A 22453-nucleotide genomic window follows, 5' to 3' on the forward strand; every position below is an offset into this window, starting at 1 on the left:
CTAAAAGACCAATTCCAAGTACAACATCAAATGCATTAATAAATTTTAATGTGTAAAAGTTCACTGTGGCTTCATGCTCTACACACTGACCTTCCATTTATCAAATCAACTGTAGCATTAAAAAGTAGCCTTAATTTTTGGGAAAGGCTATTAGAACTCTCTTTTCCAATTGCATACCTGCATAAAGCTGGGTTTCCTTTCTTTATGTACTTAACCAAAAGAAGTGCAAGTGAATGGCACTCTCTTCGCTTTTGTAGGAAGGCTTCTTCACACCAGACGTCATGCGTTACCACGGGTCAGGTGTCCTAAAATGACCCTTTAAGGAAGCCCTCTGGCTAGTGAGATGGCTTGGCAGGTAAAGGTGCTTGCCCCAAGCCTGAGGACCCAAGTCTGACCCCTGAAACCTCCATAGTAAGAGACCAAATCCAACAAGTTGTCCTCTGTCATGTGCTCTGTGGCACACACATCCTTCTCAAAAAAATAAATTAATATAAAATAAATGGGGAAAATAAAACAAGCTAAAATTATCTATGTAAACTGTGAATTTACTCATACTGATAAACGGTAACAGTTGGCTACATAAACAAATGTTCTCTGGGGTCCTAATTTTCTTTACTATTTGTGTGTACATGCATGAGTGTGCTTACACATGCATGCACGTGTTCTCTCCCTACCCCCAACAGCATGCATACTGCACACACATGTACATGCTTGCCGAGGCCAATCCCCTGGGGCTGACATTACACACAGTTGTGAGCTATAAGTTCTGCAAACCAAACCGGGGTGCTCACAGGGCAGGAGGTGTTCTTAAGCACCGAGCCATCTCTCAAGTCCTGGGCCCTTTATTTTCAGGTAACAGAGCTAACACTTGACTTAGAAAACGCTGTACGCAGGTTGTACACTACACCAACTCTGCAGCACTTTAATATGCACACACCTGGCTGCTTGGGGATTCACCGGTAAACTAGGCTCTGTGACAAACTTTGGGGTTTAAGCGTCACAAAGCTTACCACATTTGGGGAACAGAACACATACACAGAATCTGAATGCCATAAAGTAAATGCTTTAAAGTGGAGATCTGAACAGGAAGTGAATAGCTCAGCTTAGGAGCTGCCACGGTAGAGGTAAGGTCAAAGTTCAATCGTAAATGTAAACAACGGGGGTTTTTACTGAGAAAAAGTATGAAGCAATAATAAGTTCCAAGGACATCTTCATTTTGGTGGCTGAAACACTGGCTGAGCACATGGGATAATTGAGCTACAGACAGGTGGGTATAAGATCTTATTAGATTGTGTCTCCTAAGCCTTAGGTAATTAAATACATTTACATTTATTGTGTGTGTGTGCACATGCACCACAGCAAGAGACCAGTTCAATCCTTCCATGGCGTGGGTACCAGAAAATGGACTCAGGTCATCAAGCACCTTCAGTGGCTAACCCACCTCTCTGCCCTACCCCGGAGAATGTTTGAGCAAAGAAAGCTATAAAAGGTGTTCCACTAAAAGAGAGCAAACCCACTGTGGTTCTGAGAACTGGACTCGGGTGACACTCAGGAAGAAATGATGCAGAAACCCCAGGTCTGTACCTAAGATATTTGACTCTGACCTTGCCAGAAGCTGCTTTAGCAAAACGATTTCATAAACTCATGACTACAAGTAAATGTAGACTGCCATTTTAAGACTAAGAACCAAAATAGATGAAAACAGGCTCACTGATAATGATTGCCTAGAAAACTGTTGGCAGGTGTAACAGTCAATATTGATTATCAACTTAAATCACCTTGTAGACGAAGTTTTGGCTTTGTGAAGGCATCTCCAGGGACGTATAACTGATCATGTGTAGCAGCACCTCATAGTGCTGTGTGTGTGTGTGTGTGTGTGTGTGTGTGTGTGTGTGTACTGAATAGAGGGGAGGAAGCAAGCAGAGCAGAGCCCAGCACTCACGGTCACGCCCCTCCCTCTCCTGTCCCTTCCACCACACACCTCCCTGCCCCACGGACTGTTTCAGACTGTAGCTGAAACAATCCCTCCACTCCTCAAGCGGCTTCTGTCATGGCACTGAGAACAGTAACTTACATAGCAGGACTGTAAGAAGACAAGCATGCAGTCACAGAACTATGTGTGTCCCTCTTCACTGCTTCTGTACAGTCCTGAGCTCCTTCCAAAATGTCCACAGTAAAGGAAGAGTACACTTAGGATCAGCAGCAAGCGCGTTACCTTTTTGTCTCCTTGTTTCCGCCTCCTTAATCCTGGTCTGTAATCGTCTCCAAACCTCAGAAAGTAATAGTAGGAGACTAGCCTCTCAATAGGGTCCCTGATGACATTAATGTAAATCGGTTTCTTCTTCACACCGAATCTGAAACAGCATAATTCCAGTGATGAGGTCAGTATTTTCATTAGTTCAGGTTCACCCTGAAATTATATGCAAAAATCTAAAGTACTGGTGGGATACAGAAATAATAAAATAAATTAACTAAAATAAAATTGAGTATGTGAAGACTGGGAAATATTTCATATTCAGGAAGCAACAAAGCAAATAAAAATAATTCAAGAAACAATAGAGAAAGTCTACCTACGCCCTCAAGGAGTAAGGAGGCATCCTGTCCTGAGGGACTAGGCCTAGTAGACACCCTGGGGGTGAGTGCAGACCTGGCAGGCCCTGTCCAGCCACACTGTGCCTCAGCGGCCTATTTTTGCCTTTATTTATTGAGGAGTTTAAGCAGCCACACAGCCTATGTTGAGACCAGACCCCAGGGAGCCTATCACTAGTTTCTCATTCATGAGCCCTGTGTGGCACTCAGACACTGACACATGCCCCACCCATCACTGTGCATCCCATGAACAACTCAAATGCCATGCAGCCTTTAGAAATTGTGAGTGCCATCCTATGGGGTCACATCTGCTGTGCCTGACTTGCCTCGGCCTACCTTGGAGACCTCCTACCATGTAATCTGTAGAAACTGGCAGGTGCCCCGTGCCTGAAGCTGCATGTACTATACCCAGGTTATGAGGGTAGCTGCCCAGCTTTCTTACGAAAGCTGCCTTCTATCTGCTAGTACGATCCCGCAAGACTCGCGAGAACATAACAAACGCTGATTAGCTGAAATAGTAATATCAACTCTACATTGAGAATTCTCCGAGAACCAACCAGCCTGAGACACACATCTTTGGACTCAACGCTAGGAAACTCTTTACCTGCAAAATGGGGAGGAGGATGACCTGCCCGATGCACAACAGCAGTGCAGAGAAGTGGAACAACCCACTATCAAAACCAAGGAAACAGTAACAGAAGACAGCAATGCACTTGGTGGCTGTCCTGTGTCCAGGGTCTCCCCTGTCTATTCATCTGGCAATTCTCAACTGTATCCTAAAACACCATTTATTAGTCATCTGCTCTTCGGAATCCTGAAATAGACCTCGTTGATAGCTGAAATCGAACCTAAATGTCTGGGACTTGGGGTCCAGCCTGACTAGCATGTTCAGGGCCCTAGACTGCGTCCCTAGCACCACAGAAATAACATGGTGCCGAGCCCGCCCCAGCTCCTCAGTCATCTTACATCTTAGATGCTACCTTATTGTTTTCTTGAACTCTTTTTGTTTGTTTGTTTGTTTGTTTGTTTGTTTTGAGTCAGGGTTTTGTTTTGAGTCTGTGTAGCCCTGGCTGTCCTGGAACTCACTCTGTAGACCAGGCTGGCCTTGAACTCAGAAATCCACCTGCCTCCTGAGTGCTGAGATTAAAGGTGTGCTCCACCAATGCTCGGCTCTACTCTAGGCAGAAGTTGTCCATCCGCAGTCAGGCCTGTCTTCCCACCTCATCCCGTAAGCCACTCTGCTCACCCGTATCTACAAGGCTGCTCTGGTTGGCTTTTCCTCCTACTGCCTCACCCCTTGCTTTTCCGGAGCTAACATTTTCCTGGCGGCAGAGACAGTGTGTATTGGTGAGCTCTGATGGCTAAATACGGACGGCAGCATATCAGTGAGACAAGAGGAAGGCACCAGGGCCGGGGCCAGAGGACACACACAGCTCACAACCACTTTCCACCAAGCCATCACTGACGTTACATACAAGGGACACATGCAGATATGTGGTGAGGAAAAGCATTCTGACAAGAGGGAACCCCAAGGATGAAGGTCTTGAAGCTTCTAGTGCCAGCTGCTTGGAGAGAGAAGAATGTGGAGGAAGCATCAGGGAGAGTAAAAGGCGACGTGGTGAGGAGAGGTTGGGAGTGCAGGCATGTGGGCCTTGCAGACCGCTCTAAGCATTCATTTCTGTGAGTCATGTGTGAGGTCACCGGCAGATTCCAGTATAGAAGTCCGATGATTCGTCTCTTCAGAGGTGGGTGGCTACTGTTTCAGAATGAAAAAGGTTGTGACACACTCTTGTGACCCCGGTGACCACCATGTAACAGTGCTATTAGCCTTTGTCAGACACCTGCGGTACCTGTGAGCTATTAGGCTCAGGGAAAATCAACTCTGAGCTTGTCTTGCTAACGTCTGCCCCCAGCTGCACGATGTCTTCTGAGTGTCCAGAAAGCAGCAACGATTAGAGAGGAAGCAAATGCTGTAGACGTGTAGCAAGCACTGTGACCTAAGGAGCAGGAAAGGCTACAGAATGGCTGCGGCTGTTGTGCTTCTGTCTGGGACTTTATCACAAGTGCGGCCATGGCCAAGCACACAGGGGCTGGGAATTAATTAGCTGGGGTGGACAGACTGTGGGATCTAACCACTCACGCTGTTTTGTGAGAGAACACCCAGCAAGACACAGGAACCACTTCAGGTTAAAGACAGACATGTAAGAGAAGCTGCAAGGAGGGAGGACACAGGGCATGGTGGCATTCCTTAGATGGTGGTCCTAGGCTTGGACACATGGACCAGGGGGTGAGGTGACAAACAGGACACAGCACATTACAAACCTCTCCCTAGCCAAAGTACAGCTGTCTGAGGACATTCTGGGTGGCATTTGTTATGTATGAAGCAAAACTTTAATGAGATGATCAGTGAATTCATTCTGAAAATAGGAATGGGCCATTACTTATAATTGCGGAAGGGTTATATAGGCATAAAGATCTGGAGGCAAGGGGTTGGAACAGAAAATGGGCACAGTAAAAATGGCATCTGGGACACACAGCACAGCCGAGTAAGAGACAAAGCTAACAGGGTTTAACCGGTTTAACCTCTGCTGATTATACAGCTTATATGGGGAGAAAAGCAAATTCCATGGCTGGAGACTCTTCCTTCAATCCTGCCCAGGGAGGAAGGGTAGAAATCTATTTCTGTTCAAGGAGAGTAAACTACTGACTGGCAAGAATGATCCCCTGGAAAGAGGGGTCCACTTGGTGGGTGTGAGGTGACAATTTTCTAACACAGTTACACTTATATCTACCTACCTACCAGCGGGCTCTCTGGAAGACACTTCAGAAATCTATGCGTGTCAACTATGTGTTGCCCAAAAGGAGCAACACTAGGACCATTTCTTTACCACTACACGTGCATAGCCTGGATGGAATAACCAAGAACAGCTTTAAAAGCCAGGGCACACGTAGGCTATCTTCAAGGAGCCCAATCTACTGGCTGGAGTCTAACAGAGAGGCAATGAGGCTGGAAGGAGACAGCCTTTGGGGAAAACAGCATTTTGAGACTTCTGCAGTGTATTAGATTTAGCGCCAATCTTTAAAAAACATTATTGTTGTTGTTGTTGTGCTGTGTGTGCCTGTGCATATGTGAGGTCAGAGGATAGTTTGCAGGAAAAGCTTCTCTCCTGTCATGTGGGTCATGGGGACAGGCGCCTTTACCCTGAGCCTCCTTGCCAGCCATTAATTTGGCTTCTGTCTGGCTAGGGACAGTCTTATGTCATATCTCGTGCTGTACATATTTATGTGGGACTCTTGGCCACAAATGGCTCATACTAGTGGCAGACTGCTTTGCTTAGTTTCAAAAACTGAGTGACCTGTTGGCATCTGCTCGCCTCACTGATAATGCTGTGGGATCAAGGACAGCTGATCTGTTAGGGTGACTCCTATTCAATAAATGCTACTGATGCATGAACAACATACATTTATATAGGACTGTTATAAATATTGTCTATTTTAGTAAGGCATAATCTCTTCACTCCAGAAAGAAGGGGGTTTCAATGAACCTATCCTTAGTCAAGAACTACAAGTATTCAACTTGATATTAATCCTGGCATCTTGAAAATGTCCACCCTATATAATTTTAAAGTGGAATGTTAAAGTCAATGGCATTAATTTGTCATAGCTCAACTCTCTGAAGACTGCTCATCACTAGGAAGAAAACAAACAATGACTGAGCACTTACAGGTGAGATGCTTCAGAAAACCACAAGGTTAAAGCAAAGGGCACATGCTAGAACCCAAACCAAAGCTGCTAGGTACAAAGACGTTTCTCTTCTTCTATCCTAATACTGTAGAGAAAATACAAAGGAGGACTTGATCGAGACGTCTGAACTAGAGTGTGTACTCCTTAGAAGTCAGTCCAAACACAAAGGATCTTTCACTTGTTGTTTTTCCACATTCTTTTCCTGGGTCTCCAGAAAACTCAACTATGTTTCAATTTTTATTATCTGTCTAATAAATTGAAAAATTAAACACCTTTCCCTCCACGAATTTACCATTTTTTTCTATAACAGCAAGTGACTTAGGGAATCCCACTGAGCCGAGGACGCTTCCCGCCAAGGACACGGGAGACTGTTCTCCCTTCTCTGTCCCTTTTTGAGACCTTATTTATTTTATGTGTAAGGTGTTTGGCCTGAATGAACTGTGTACCATGTCTGGCTGTGAGGCACAACGTGGATGCTGGGAGCCTGACCCACATCCTCTGGAAGAGCAGCCAGTGCTCTTAACCACCCACATACAGTATTTTGTGTGTGGTAGTAACAGGGACTGAGTAAAACCAGGGCTTCTATCCTAACTATTCTACTACAGAGCCACAGCTCAGGAAACATGTTTTTACTCTAAAAATCATTTACCTGTGTTGTGCATTTGCTCTGCGTGTGAACACAGGAGTACACGTGTCACGGTGTACGGCGGTCAGAGGACAACCTTTCCTGTCGTCCTTCCTTTCCCACTCCTTTGAGACAGGGCTCTCCTGCTGCTGTGAGAAGACTCACTGGCTGGTAAGCCGCCTCCGTCCCCCACATCTCTCCATGAGCGCTGGGATCATATGCAGATGCCCGAGCTACATACATGGTTTCCACCTGGGTTCGAGGGATTCAAACCTGGGTCCTCACAATTGTGACCCAAGCAATTTTACCCATGGAGCTGTCTTCCTAAACCCTCACTTTAAAATGTGAAATGGGACCTCACTAAGTTGTCTGGGCTGGCTTCCAACATGCAATCCTCCTGTACCAGCCTCCTTGGTAACTAAAATTACAGGTATGCGCCACCATACTCAGTTCAATAATATGTTTTGAAGAATAAGGCACTCTAAAATTGGCAAATGAGGTTTCTCTCTTCCTTCCTCAATCATGGAGTTTATGACTATCAAGCTAAGGAATGGTCACATCTATAATATTTCTTGACTATATACATTAGAACACATCAAACAATTTCCTCTAATTGATTCCATTTAGCTATTTATTTAACATTGTCATTGTATTAAAATTTTTACAGTATATTTTTATTTCCAGTAACATGAGCCACTATGAAAATATTCAAACCCAGTGTTGCTGTCAGTGTTTAATAAGATTATTCTTTTAAAATGCTTTATCCATTTCAAGTTCAAGTACCTCAGTGAACACCAGAGCTTTGTTCTACATGCAAGCCTGTGCCCAAAGCAAAAGCACTCAATATATAATTTTAATAATGAAAACCTACAATATTAGAATCCAGGCCATGCAGAGAGAAAAAAAAAGCCCCAAATCATTTAGGTGAAAGGTAACAAACACTCAGTGAAGGGTAGTGCAGCCCTCAGGGAACAAATGCGTATGAATGAAGTTTATGAAACTGGTTCAGGGCCTCTGCAGAGAGAATTTTTAGTTTATTTTAAAGCCACCTATAAAATGCTTTCAATATTGCAGTATGAATTATTTATAGAAAACTGTACATTTAACTTGAAAGTTACAATGTTACTGAATGAAAGATCTTAGGGATTATGAGGGAAATCAAGATATACACTTTATGTGTGTAATATTCGGGAAATTCTTTAATTATATGATTTCCAGAGAAGCTAGGATGTTCCCACTGTCTGACTCTATGGCACATCATTCTGTTCTTTTCCTTTTCCAACCTAAAAAGTGAAACTGAGACAGAGCGAGCTTCACTAACAGTTGACACCACTGCTAAGGTAGAATTGAGCTGTGCATGCCGACTGTCGACAGTCACTTTCTGTCGTCTCTGAAGTTAACAGAGGATTATTAGCAGAGCATTTGGATGTGAGCTTTTATTGTAACAGCGCTATGTGTTCCATGGAGAATGTTCAAACGGGTCTTATGTTTAGACTATTCCTTTTAACCAATTTTCTGATTACTCTTTAAAGATGCAAGGGCTCCCACGGGGACCACAGAATGCTTGAACACTGTGTATTCTGCAGTCTTTTGAACTTTTCTTTAAGAGAATTAAGACAAGATTGCCATGACTTATACAATCATACTCAAACATAAAAGAAAATTCTTAGTTTTTAAAAAGTCTCCCCTTATATGTCATAATTTCAAAGCTGAAACACAGTGATTCAAGGAAAAGCATATTAGGGAACCAGAAACTGAGGGGGGGGGGTTCTTTGTTCTCTGTCAGTGACCTCGTGAGCCCGTTTGACTGACCTCACACTTGTGGAGTAATCAGCCAGCCTCCAGTACAGGTGAAAACTGCCACAGAATGTGAACTGTCATAATTAGCTCGAGACGTGTCCTTTTATGAACACTAGAGGGCAGTAAAGCACTGGCAGGAATATTTAAATCATCGGTGTCCAAGTGGCCTGTCAGTGTGTACTAACCCTGCTCACAGGCAGAGGACAAACAAAGCACTCTTCAGTACATCATTTTGGATGCTACTTACTTTGCAAAATCCAAGTAAGAAATGTGTCCGTGATAGAAACCTGGTTTCATCTCGGTCCAGGTGGTTATATTCTTTACAAAGCGTACCTAAAAGAGGAGGACATTCTCATTACCTCACTGCAATGTAAAGAAAGCAGATTCTGTCAACAGCAAATCACCTCCCATTCAGTCCCCGCATCCATGGAGCTGGAAGGCAGGTTTGAAGTAAGAACAATCGGTGCAGTCTGAATGCACTACCTTACCACGGCCACGAACACAGTGTATCTACACAGGGTGGGAGGTAGACGCAGGGGTGTACTTCACCCCCATGAGGGCAAATCATCATTGTCAACTTCACTACGTTAGAATCAGTAAGAGATAAACGGCTGGCACAGATGTAAGAGACTTCTTGATGGGCTTATCTGCAGTGGGACGATCTGCACTAGGTACATACAGGCAGCATCTTGAGGCATATGGAAGGAGGTATACGCAGATGGAGGACGCCTGGGGAAAAGGCGGTATTTGCCCCTCTACCTTTGCACCTTGATAGAGAGTTCATTTATCCTATAGTTGTCTGTACTATTGCTGTACTGTCTGCTGTTGCTGCTCCATTAGAACCTGGGTTCTTCGGGCTTCAAACTTGAACTGAAGGTAAGTTGCTCGTCAGGAACCCTCCAGACCTTCAGAGCCAGACTGGGGTTCCTGAGGCACTGAGCCTCGTGCACTGGGCAGTTGCAGGGTTCCCTGTGGCTCCAGTGTGAAGGCAGCCATTGTTGGACTACCCAGACAGCACTGTGCAAGACATTCTAACACTCGCTCTCTTTTATAAGGTTATTTATATGGATGTGCATGTATCTGCATGTTTCTATACATATATGTACAGAAGCCGTAAGGTATGGAGCTAGAGATATGGGTGATATGAGTTGCCCACAGTGGGTGCTGGGAGCCAAACTCAGGTTATTTGAAGAACAAGTTTTCTTAACCACTGATCCCTGATCCACTCCAACCCACTCCTGTTAACTATAATGCGTATACATAATGCAAATGTAAAATGTCTGTGTCTTCTTTCTTCCTACTCTTCCTGTAGAGGACCCTGCTGCCTTCCTTAGGCTTTCTATTGCTGTGAGAAAGCACCATGACCATACACAGGAGAGAGGGCTATTTCACTGACAGTCCAGCATCAAGAGAAGTCATTGCGCGAACGAACCAGGCAGGCACTGATGCAGAGACCTGAAGAATACAGCTTCCTGGCTTGCTCCTCATGATGTGTTCAGTTTGTTTTCTTATACAGTGGGCCTTCCCTGCAGGCCAATTCTATGGAGGTGTTTCCTTGATTAAGATTTCTTCCCAGATGAGCCAACCTTATGTTACGTTGACATACAAATAGCCAGCACACAGAAAAAATACACCCCCTATCAAAAATACACACTGAAAAAGCAAGCAACATTCCAATCTAAGGAATTCATTCTGTGTGCATATGAATACATGTATTATACAAACAGGGATTCACACCCCTGGCTAGCCTCATGCTCAGCACATCCAGGGTGATGTCACATTCTTGGTCTTCCTGCCACCGCCTCCCAAGGCCTGGGCATACAGAGTTCCACCATACTAGCTCATTCTATATATTACATATTTTCTTCTCTGACACAGCATTCGAAAAGTAATCACTTAAAGGACGTTCTTTTTTATTTATGCCTCAACAAATCAAAATATGACTAACAAAATGATTAAAGATGATTGTAAGGTTTTAAAAAGTGGATCTATAAGCTTGTTCAAATAAAAACATATAAAGTAGCCAAATATCCAAAATTTTCTTTTAATTTTAATGTGTGGGTTTGTGCAATGTAAGTGTGACTGCAGGTGTCTGCAGGGCTGGCCCTCGTAGAGCTGGGGTTAGACTGTTGTGAGCCGCCTGGTGAGGTTGCTGGGAACTGAGCTGAGGTGCTATGAGAGAGCAGTGGGCATCCTTGGCTGCTGTGGCAACACTCCAGCTCCCAAGCGCTTCCTAACTTACTGGAATTGCAAGTATGCAAAAAGCTAACATGAGGAATTCTGTAAGTGTCCATTAATTATTTTTAAAGAATCAAGAGAGAATTTTGGGCCCTCTTCTGGAGAGAGACACACAGGGATGGCAGGGCCCACTCCTCTGCACTGCAGGGACACGAGCTGCAGCTTCAGTCCCGGGAATCAGAGCCTACACTTGCAGTGAGGTATCAGTCTTGCACCGACATGTAGATCTGAATTACACTCTATAGCACTGACCTCGGGCTGCAGTCATTACAGCTGCTTCCTACAGAAGGCCTGCTGTGGTTTACAGACAGGACAGATGCAGTCACGCATTAGCCTGTCTGCTGGGGAAATACGGTTCTGGGACAGTTTAGGTTTAAGGGGCTACATTATTAACTGATACACTGATGTAAATGGTAGTAACACTATGAGCCAAATACATACAAGTGTGTGTATGAGGTTCTTATGTTCTTTCCTATTCATTCTTCCAATTACACACTAGGCAGGATAAAAATATAAAATAGAGAATGAAGAATAAACTGCACGATGACATGAAATGCACTTGTTATTGTTAATTATGTTGGTTCCTACAAAAACCAACTACAGTATTTCTACCAAAAATGAAGAGTGGCTAGAGATGGCCCAGTGGTTAGGAGCGCAGTTTGGTCTTTGAGAGGAACCTGGTTGGGTCATCAGCACCTACATGCAGGCTCACAACCACCTGTACTTCCAGTTCCGGGGCATCTGATGCCCTCTCTGGCCTCTGCAGTCACCAGCCATGCACATGCCACACAGACACATATGCAGGCAGTACATGGGTGGGGGAGGCAAAGTGGTGGTCATTTTCAGAGCTGGAGGCATACTCAGAAACTCAGCTTTGTTTTCCAAAGCCGAGATCTCATGTGGATGGGGTGGTTCAGGAGGGAAATGAAAATGGTGCCAGATTAAATTCTAAGGAAATGCCGAGGCAGAAGGCAGAGAGGTCAGAGCATACAAATAGGGAGAATCACAGAACTGGGAACCAGGCGAACACTGCAGGCATCCTCTCTTTCCCCCAAATGTTCCTGAGGATGGCCCACAGGAACCTGAAGTACCCTGAGGGTGACTGGCACATTCCACCCGTGTCCTTTAACAGGTGGGGAAGCCCATGAGGCTGGGTTAGATTGCTGTAGGCCTCTCAAATTTCAAAGTGCAAAAATCAAACCACCTAGAATTCCTGTTGAGACAGACACATACACAGCAGGTCTGAAGCAGTTAGAGCCTGGAATTCTACATTTCTAATAAGCCTTCAGGAAGTGCTGTCACTCATCCCTGGACCAAATAAAGACCACGGTTTCAGAAGATGTGGGCTTAGGAGCTAGCTCCTAACCTTATTAATGTGAGGCTTCTTCCGCGGCAATTACAACAGAGGTCTGAGGGCTACAGAAACTCTTGGGCACCTTTATCCCGTGCTGTTTCAGAAGAGTACCCTGAATCCAGCAGGGTTTGCGATAGTCATCTAAGTACTACAGTACATAAAACAAAGAGGAGGGCTGAAGCGGTGACCCTGGCTTCTGCCACTTATGAATCCCACCGCTCCAGCAACGCCTAAAGCACATTAGATGCAAGCATTTCAGAAACGGTTCACAAATTAAAGTACTTCCAGCTGCACTGAGCAAGAGTTTCTTAGAGGCGAAGAAAAGGCAGAATATTATGCTATCAGCAATCTTGAACTTATTAGCAGGGTTAGAATTTTAGAGGTAGAAGAGATCAAGGAAATCCTGTAGCCTTTACTTTTATATAACTGAAAACTGAAAACCATTAATCATTTGCCTATGCAACTAGCTAATTATATGTATGTTTGTGTGTGTGTGTGTGTGTGTGTGTGTGATTTAAGGAGGGATATTGGACCAACAGTCTTGCAGACACTTGCAACTATCCCATCAACTCAGAAACTCTATCTCTAGCCTCTCCACTTACCACAGAACAACTTCAGCAGAAAAACAAAGGACTTGAAGAAAAAAAAAAAAAAAAAAAGGAACAGACATCATGTCTCAAGGACTAAGAAGAACTTAGTGACAGACTTCTTTCTAGCATATGCAAAGCCCTGAGTTTAATCCCTGGTGCTACAAAATCAAAAGAACTCCAATGCAACTTAGTTATAGAAAATTTCTGATTTTGCTCACTACTGTGGTAATTCCTCAGTAATCACAGATTCACCACTGGACTGGGAGTATAAATCAGGGAAGAGTGTTTCTTAGTTTGGGTTTGATTGCTGTGAAGAGACACCATGACTAAAGCAACTCCATTTAATTAGGGCTAGCTTACAGGTTCAGAGATTTAGTCCATTATCATGGTGGGAAGCACAGCAGCATACCCTCAGACATGAGAGGAACTGAGGCAGATGTGGAGAAGGAGCTGAGAGTTGTACATCTCGAAAAGAAAGGCAGCAGGAGACTGTGTGCCATACTGAACATAGCTTGAGCATAAGAGACTTCAAAGCCCACCCCCCAGTGACACACTTCCTCCAACAAGACCACACATACTCCAAAAAGGCCACACCTCCTAATGGTGCCACTCCCTATGGGCCAAGCATTCAAACATGTGAGTCTATGGGAGCCACACCTATTCAAACTGCCACAGAGCACTAGCTAGCCTACCATGTGAGACACTTAGGTTTGACTCCTAGCATTCAAGTAAATAATTTTCTCCCTTGATAGTCTCAAAGCAATGTTGCCATATTCTTCATTCCTTATGAGCTTACCCATCCCTTCCATCACAACTCAGCATCTGATCCCCTACAATCACCGCCGCCACAGCCCCACACACAGCCCCACACACGGACACTTCAGCGCTCACGGGGAGATGGCTTGTTTCACCGTTTTCAGTCACGTGGGCTGCTAAGCACTGAGTAGTGAAACCAAGAGACCAAGTCCAGGTATCTGTGTAGGACTCTAAGCTTTACCTAAACTTGACATTACAGTTGAGGCAATTACTACTTTTATATTCCCCAGACTGTTACTGCTGAGCTCTTCCAGACACACAGGATCTCTTTTCTGTATAATGTGTTCTGGTCAGCTTTGCATTCCTTAGCAGATAACTCAGTCACTTTCCAAGGGGGAAGTTTATTCTGCCATAAGTTTATTCTGCTGTCTAATTTGGGAGTTTACAATCAATCAGTCCTGTTGTTTTAGGTCTGAAGTGACCACAGCACACCCAGAGGGAACAACAGCTGTCCCTGACACCAGGAGCAAAGAGAATGAAAATCTGCAATAAAGAAAAGGGGCTGTGGCTTAGCCTCTCTATAGCACAGAGGAAGTGTGAGTAAACAAGTGTCAGCAGGGCTAAGCAGGGCTTCCCTCTCTCCTCTGGAAAGCACCTGGGACATGCAGGAGTGCCATTTATGGCCAGAACTCTCGTACACCCTTCCTCAAAGCCGGTCTCCATGGAGATGCTGTAAGTAAGCCTTTTCAGAACAGAGGTTCTGAAGGCTTCCCTTTTAAAGTATTGATTGAGCCACTTTCCCTCTCAACCATGGTTAATGCTCATCCTCTCTCTTAACTGTTTCCATCCCACCTTCCATCCGCTAACATGTCCAGTCAGTTCCTGCATCTGTCATTTTCGGCCTTTCACTCCTGCACTGCGTGGTTTGTTTTCTTCTGGTGTTCTACCACGGGGGTGGGGGGGTATGCGCCAAGGTGGAGGGCAGTAAAACCCAACGGCATCAAATGATTTTTAGGAGGCTGAAAGCACTGTACCCTGGCACAGATGAGAGAGAGTTCCGACACTCTGACTGAAACACGCTATCAAGAAGGATGGCTCGGAAGGAGTAGTTAGATACAGCACATGAAAATAACACTTTTATGGCTAGCCTGGAGCAGATGCTAAACTATGACTTCTGTCAGGTTTTATAACTCAAGCAGAGCTGGGCTAGCAAGTAATCACAACACACCTCTAGGGAAAACATAAGCCGTGTAGGTGGTGGGACATGATTTATTAGCTTGCTGAATCAGACCTGAACCAACACTAAAGGAAAAAAGCCAAGACAGCACCATTGCAAGAAGGCTGGCCTACATTTTCAGTAAGTTCAACTCTACATTCTGATATCCGCGATCACAAAAGAACCCCTTTCCAGTGTCTGAAGGAGTAGGAGTCGTCCTGAATGCCCTGGCCTGCTTCCAACTCTGTAATTACTATCTATTGAGATGAAGACTATTATTAGTTTGAGTAATTACTATACACCAACTCCTACTGATAAATTTACTTTAAATAAATATTTCTTGTATAGCCACAGGCATATTTTTTGAGTCTAAACCAGGGAGAAGATTTTCTATACTAAGGGGAAAAGGAGTGTGCAGACAGAAAGGTAAGGAGTTGGCCTCTAACACACAGCACTGGGACTGAGGTTCAGATCTGAGCTGCTTTGGGGGATGAGTCCTAAATCACCCAAGACGGAGAGATAAACTCTCATCAGCCAGAGGATTTACTCTGCTTATAGCTGTAACCATGGTACTAGGGACAGCTAAGGACCACTACCAAAATCTAGAGTGGCTCATTTGCTTACCCAATCATCAAGTAACAAAAATGTATCAAGTATCTTCCATGTCTTGGTCACTATTCAAGGCACATGGCATGAGGCATACAGGGGACAAACAAGATGTCTGCCCTTAAGGGGCTTACACTACAATAGAGGAAAACAGGGAAAAGCCAAACTAATATGTAAGATAACTGAATAAAGTACCCAGTACTAGGAGTGATGTGGTCCCAATGCCTCAGAAGTGGTAGTTAAACATAACACAGGATGGCTAGGCAAGGTCCAAGAGCCTGTCACTCAACAAGAGACACCAAACGCATAGCATGAAAACTACTGAAGAAGAAATGCACTCTTCAAAACGGTAAGAACAGATGTGCAGAAAGGAGAACGGCTTGGCAGGGTCGATGACCTCAAAGGCTGTTTCATCTACTGAGTGAGAGCTTGATGCAATAGTCAACAGCTTCCTTAGAACAGGTGTACTGGGCTGGATAAGAAATGTGAATACTGTAGGGAAAGCAAGAACATGAATTTAAAGGTAAGTAAAACTTCCCAGGAAGATCTTAACACGCGCCTTTTTATGTCTACTGAATTGTTGTTCTTCATCACTGTTCCATGAACATCAAGTGCAAGTAGCTTTCTAAAAATGTACATTAAGCTCCATTTCGGTCCGACATAGTAAGAGCCTGCATTTGAACCCATACTCAGCTTACATATTACATATTACAGGCTCCAAATGTTTAGCTAGCTTGCTGCTCTGAGAAGTATCTGTAGCACACAGCAAATGATAAGCTCTAATAAAAATGAACACGAGACAGCTTGAGATTAAGTTAAAGAAACACACACACACAAACACACACACAGAGAATAGATTTATATTACTATGTGGCCCTATAGGGCTAGATACTTGTAATGTTTAAACCAAGACTGGTCACATATAATCAACTTAAAAATATGAGAACAGCATGGATTTAAGAAAGACCACACACCTACTAGGAACAGTCACAAAATATTCTCTGAAGTAAAAACGTTTTTTAACTTCTTAAAAAAATCTATTTTATTTCTGTGTGAATGTTTTGTCTGCATGTGTCTGTGGATCACATGTGTATCACATGTATGCCTGGTGCTCACAGACTCGAGAAGAGGGACTGGGATCCCTTGAAACCTGAGTTACAGATGGCTGTGAGGTACCATGTGGGTGTTGGAAATCAAACTTGGGTCCTCTGAAAGAGCAGCCAGTGTTCTTAACCACTGAGCCACCTCTCTAACCCTTGACAATTTTTTTATATAATCTAAACTAAGGGTCACCTCAAAAACCTAAGTAGCAAAAGTCACTTCATTGTAACTACTTAATTTCTTGTGTTGTGTGTTCTATTAACCTCCTTCAAAAACCTTTCTTCTTCCTCTGTGCCAGCTGCTTCATTCCAGAGAGGAGGCTGGGGCAGACATCCCTGCATACACTGTGCCCATCCTGGCAGAAAGAGGGCAGTCAGTACACAGCCTTTACACTACCCGAGTGGAAAGGGTACGGTGCCAGCCCTGGACTCCAACTGTTTAGACAGTGCAACTGCCAGGACATGGCGTCTCTACGTTCAGACATACTCACTGTTCTCACGCATCTGAGCATGGCACACATCCACACTTCATTCTGAAATGCTGCACTGTGTACGGTTTATGAACAAGGACAGTTACAGATCGCACGGCGACTTGGCTGTCTGCGCCTCTCAGTCTCCCGAAGCCTAACTTTTCAACCTAGCACTACGTCCTTTGGTTGTCACGACACTGAAACTTTAGAAAAGATGAGCAGAGTTGTTTTGCGGGAAGTTCTACGATATGAATATGTGCTTTCCTCGGGTTATGTCACATAAAACATTTCAGTGAGATTATCATACACTGATGTTTTAATAATCCTCAATTTCTGATTCTGTCTTAGACTCCCAAGCCAATAATAAAAAAGCTCCTTGAAAGGTATGTGCTAACTTTTTACTTTATTGGTATCTCTCCCAAAGAATGTGGCACAATTTTGTATATATATCCCTTGTGCGGTAAGGTAAATGAGACACTTGAAAGTCTCATTTGAAAGCTGCCAATTCTGCACGGATGGCTGAGAGGCACTGCTGTCAGCTCGCTGGACAAGCTTTGTATCAGACTGGAACGTTTGGAGCGTTGCTGCTGAACTGTAAGTAGGTAAGCATGTAAGTAGTTTAGCATGGTGTCCCGGGTATGCAGTGCTTACAGGCTGCTGAAGAGGAAGCTGACACATAAGGATCCAAACAGACCAGCATCTCCTACTGCAGCCTCGGCTTTCTTCACGAGCGGACTGGGCTGTAAACGGAGGCTCTGCACAGCAGCTCACTTAACAAAGCCAGGCATCAACCTGAAGCTATTTGCTCAGAGAAGAGTGAAACCATCCTAAGTTCCTATGACTCGGCTGAAAATTACACATCAGCACAGCAAAAACATGGCATCAAAGCAAAAGTGTAGTATAGAAGATGGAGCTACTTGAAAACTAACTTTGAAAGTATGGTGGCTTTCAGTTTACATTCAGATGAAGCTTCCTGGGTTGAATTAAAAGCCCTCTACACACGCTGTGCTACGGACAGGGAGCTGGACATGGCTTGTTTTTAGAAAATGGCTTCTGTACAAGAGATCTGTATCAGAGGACACCATGTAAGCCACTCCTGATCAGGGCCAGGTTTTGAACTACCAGCTGACATTTGGAATATGCCATTTAGTGCTTGAGACTACTTCCCCAGAGTGTTCTAGACATGAAGGTCTCGCTCGGTGCTGGTCGCTGTACAAAGCAACTGCTTTAGGGCGGAGAGCCTGTCTCTCGGCTGGGTTCTTCTAGTGTATAAATGCCAAGCCGCTGAACAGAAAACAAGCTGCGTCCGTTCCATTCACATGCAACTGGAAATGCATCTACACGGTCCTTAAAAATGTCATGTGTGCTAAGCGTCTCCACACTTACATTTTATGAAGGGAAAAAAACCACGGATGCCATTGCCAGATACCTTGTGGTTGCCAGAAAACTCTGGAAGGTTGGATACAAAAAAGTAAAAATTGAACAAACAAGTTAGCATTTAAAAAAAAAAGTGCTGCTGAGGAGACCTGACATTATTCTTGAGGGTCAAGCCAAGCTCCTTTGAAATCAAGTATGGCCTGCAATGCACCAACACAGACCTACTACACCCTGTGCAAAGGTGACATTCAGTGTGCCGCCCGCCCCTTGAGATATACAGTGAACGGTTTTCTTCTTTTTTTAAAGACCAACATATTTTAAAAGCTTGTGTTTCTTCTCATTTACAGAAGAATTATCTGGTCTGGCTAACAGACATATATTTTTGGTTCTATACAAACATAATAAACGATCCTACAGATTCCAGGTAGTCAAAAGCAGATGGGTAGTGATAATCATTAGCCTTCAAAAACAGCTCTCTGGCAAGAACACATATGAGCTTCATTCCCCGTGCAGTGTAAGTGCTATAGATGAGCTAACAGTGGGGAACAGTCAGTGTATAAAAGAGCAGCTTCCACCGCTTCCACACAGCTGAAGACCTCGCTGCAGCAGGTAGGGAGGGTTACCTTCTAGTGGAGCTTCTCCAGTATGGCGTCTGTGGTTACCTCGGGTTCCATCGCCTTTAATATATACAAAGTGAACTTTATCATTATAGTCACCACTCCAGGTTTTGGAGAGATGGATAAGCTAGATTTCACTTGACAGTATCCTCTATTTTAAACTCCCGTTCGTTTATCTAAGACCCCTGACTATTAAAAGGTGAGGTTTTGCTAAAGACACTGCCACCATGTGTTCTCCAGCAGGTTGATTTATGGCCAGTATTGACATGAGTTACTGGAAATGGCACTCAGGAGGGTATAGAACGGGTACAGGTACTAAGCCAATACTTACTTATCATAAAGTGAGACAATAAAACAACTGCTGAAGTGCTGAAGCAGGAATCTTGTCAAGTTTTTTTAAAAAAAAAAAAAAAAAACAAAACCAAAAACAATTCTAAGCCAGGCATGATGTGGATAGATGTCTGTGAGTTTGAGGCTAGCCTGGTCTACACGGCAAGCTCCAGATAGCCAGTTACTACCCAGAGACCTTGTCTCAACAAACAATAACAAAAAGGAGATTCTGTACTGAAGAATATCAAAACTAATACTTCTAGCTATTTATCAATTTACGTACTTCACAAATTTTTGACTACAGATTAGATGCAAGAAAATGTGTCAAGTGTAGGAAAGCTATATATATATATATATATATATATATATATATATATATATATATAGTTAGTTAGTTAGTTAGTTAGTTAGTTAGTTTTGCCTCCTACCTTCTCTCCACCCCCAACACTTCATTCCTTGCAATACCAAATTTGAGGAGATATCAGAAAGTATTTGTGTATTTCCTACATGGTAATTACCTGATCTTGCAATGACATTACTGGGTTATTTTTGGTAGTGTTGATGTGAAGAACATGGTATCTATTCTTTGCACACAAGTCGTAGGCGATATTGGTGAACGAGGTGCTTGCAGTTTTGGGCACTCTGTTATAAATGATGACTATGTCGTCTTCTTCATCCAGAGTCGCATCCTGCCGAGGGCCGTCCATTGTATGGCGCTGTTCAATTTCTCGGACTTCGTGTCTTGCAATTGCCCTTTCTGCAAGAAAAGGAAAGCTGAAAGTTCTTTACCTTTTTTAAAATTTCATTTTTACAAACTTTACTATGTAAAAATAAATAAATAAATAAACCTTACCAAAACACACACACACACACACACACTCACCAAAATTAACCACCACACCCGAAGTCTATACATCCCAGTGAATGTCTATACACTTTGTATAGCCATTCTGAATGTGTTCTTGATAGTATTACAAAATTATGAACAGATAACTTCTGATTATCATAAGGTGAGAGAAAAACAAAAGAAAATGAAAACAACAGAAGAGCAAGGCAGCCGAGTTTAAGAAGACATCTAGCTGATCTCTATAAGCTGCAGCTCAGCACACGTTTCCTTCCCAAGGCCTGAAGGAGAATGGTTGTTAAAGGATTGTTTGTAAAGGATTCAGAACTTCTTCTGCAGGACAGAAAGATGCGAAATAAGAACAAAAGAACAACTAGTTCAAAGTGTGCGTCCCAGTTCCAGAGTCAGCATCTGTCCTAACGGAATTCTCATTGCTGCAAGTAACCCTCAAACCCACACCAGCCCCGCTGCTGTGCAACGGGATATGAAATGTCCCCAGTAGGCTCCTGCCTCTGAACAGCCAGTGGCACTATTCTGAAAAGTTACAGAAGGTTTAGGAGGTGGGACCTAGCTGAAGGAAATGAGTGGGTTTTTAGGGTTTCTATAGGCAGGCTCCACTTCCTGTCCCCTTTCTGTTTCCTGAGGTAAGATGTTAAGGTGAACAGGCTCTTATTCGAGCTGCTACAGTCTTTTGTCTGGGTGGACTGTATCCTTCACACAGTAAGTCAAAACAAATCCTTTCCTAAGTTGCTTCTTGTCAGGTGTTTGGTCACAGCAACAGGAAAAGTTTTTAAAAAATGCAGAAATTTCACAAATAAAATATACTTAGAAAAGAAGTTATCTTATAGAAACTGCTTTAAAAAATCTGTTTAGGATTTACTTACTCCTTAGTTAATAAAATGTGCCAATACCCAGGCATGGTGGTGCATGCCTTTGATTTTGACTCAGACCTAGTCACCATGCATAAAGAAAGTGTCCTTTCTACCATTTTCTTCTAGACCCCACTGGCACCAGGACACATGTGGTACAGACACACATGCAGGCAAAATGCCCACACATGTAAGATAAACAATAAAAATTTAAACAAACCAAAAGAACCAAATGGAGATTTTAGAGCTAATGTCGTATAGTAACTGAAGTAAAAACCTTGTGAACGGGTTCAACAGCAGAAGCAGCGGCAGCAGCTAGAGCAAGGAACAAGGGATGCTGTGGGCACCTGGGCTGTGATCTAACAGTGATGCCACAGTCTAAGAAAGGAGAAAGAGGACAGCTAAAACAGAACTCAACAAACCACGGCTAAAACCAACATCTGGCAGTAGACAGACATTTAGAGTCAAGAAACCCCATAAGATAAAGCCCAAAGATATCCATCTAGTATAATTAACAAAAAATTTTGAAAGCAACTTGAGGAGATGAAGTCATATCTGCAAAAGAATTGGAGAACTATCAACCACATGATTCCCGTTGGGGACTACAACGTGGGCACGTACAGTAATGGGAACTGTGGCTGAAAACCCTGTGTCTGGAAATATGGTTTTCAAGAATGAAGAGGAAGATAATTCTTGTAGGTATGAAAGAAAAAACACATTTAAAATGTTCACTGATAGAACCAGCTTAAAAGGTTGGCTCTAAAAGTACTCTAACCCAGGCATTCGTGAAGAGGCCCCAGCAGAGGCACTGCTGCCATGCCTGCAGACCCCGGTTCAATGTGTAGGACGCACACACAAGAGAACTAACTCCTGTAGTTGTCCTCTGAGGGATGCATGTCCCCCGTGTCTACACACAATGGTTGGTTGGTTAAATAAATGAATGAATGCAGCACACAGGTGCTGGTCTGAGCCCTGACACACAGCAGAGGACTGTCTGGTCTGGCCTCAGTGAGAGAAGATGCACCTAACCCTGGAGAGACTTGAGGCCCCAGAAGGGGTTTGGGAGGCCTGGTGGTGGTAGGAGGGTGAAGAGGAGACATTCTCTTGGAGATGAGGAGGAGGAGTGGGATGAGGAACTGTCAAAGGGCAGACCCGGAGCGGGATAGTGACTAGAATGTATAAAAAGATTAAAGATAATTAAATAAATATGGATAGCGCAATGAACTTTCCCCCTTTTGAGCTTTTGAAAGTGTATTTAAACAACTAAAGCAAAATTATAATATGGAATTTGGTTCAAAATTCATGCACAACAAATACTTAACAGGATG

General features: G+C 43.6%; 1 protein-coding gene across 2 annotated transcripts in view; it reads right to left on the minus strand.

The window, feature by feature from the left end:
• The window catches only part of Hs2st1 (heparan sulfate 2-O-sulfotransferase 1), a 146373-nt gene that overhangs the window by 14416 nt on the left and 109504 nt on the right, over window positions 1–22453 (minus strand). For both annotated transcript variants that reach the window (XM_021195439.2, XM_029537323.1), the window contains exons 2-4: window positions 19931–20169; window positions 9006–9091; window positions 2216–2354 (exon numbers count right to left, since the gene is read on the minus strand). In XM_021195439.2, the coding sequence (XP_021051098.1) occupies window positions 2216–2354; window positions 9006–9091; window positions 19931–20169 (464 nt within the window). The remainder of the gene's footprint in view (window positions 1–2215; window positions 2355–9005; window positions 9092–19930; window positions 20170–22453) is intronic.

This window comes from Mus pahari, chromosome 4 (genome assembly GCF_900095145.1).
Source record: "Mus pahari chromosome 4, PAHARI_EIJ_v1.1, whole genome shotgun sequence".
NCBI classification, from domain to species: Eukaryota; Metazoa; Chordata; class Mammalia; order Rodentia; family Muridae; genus Mus; species Mus pahari.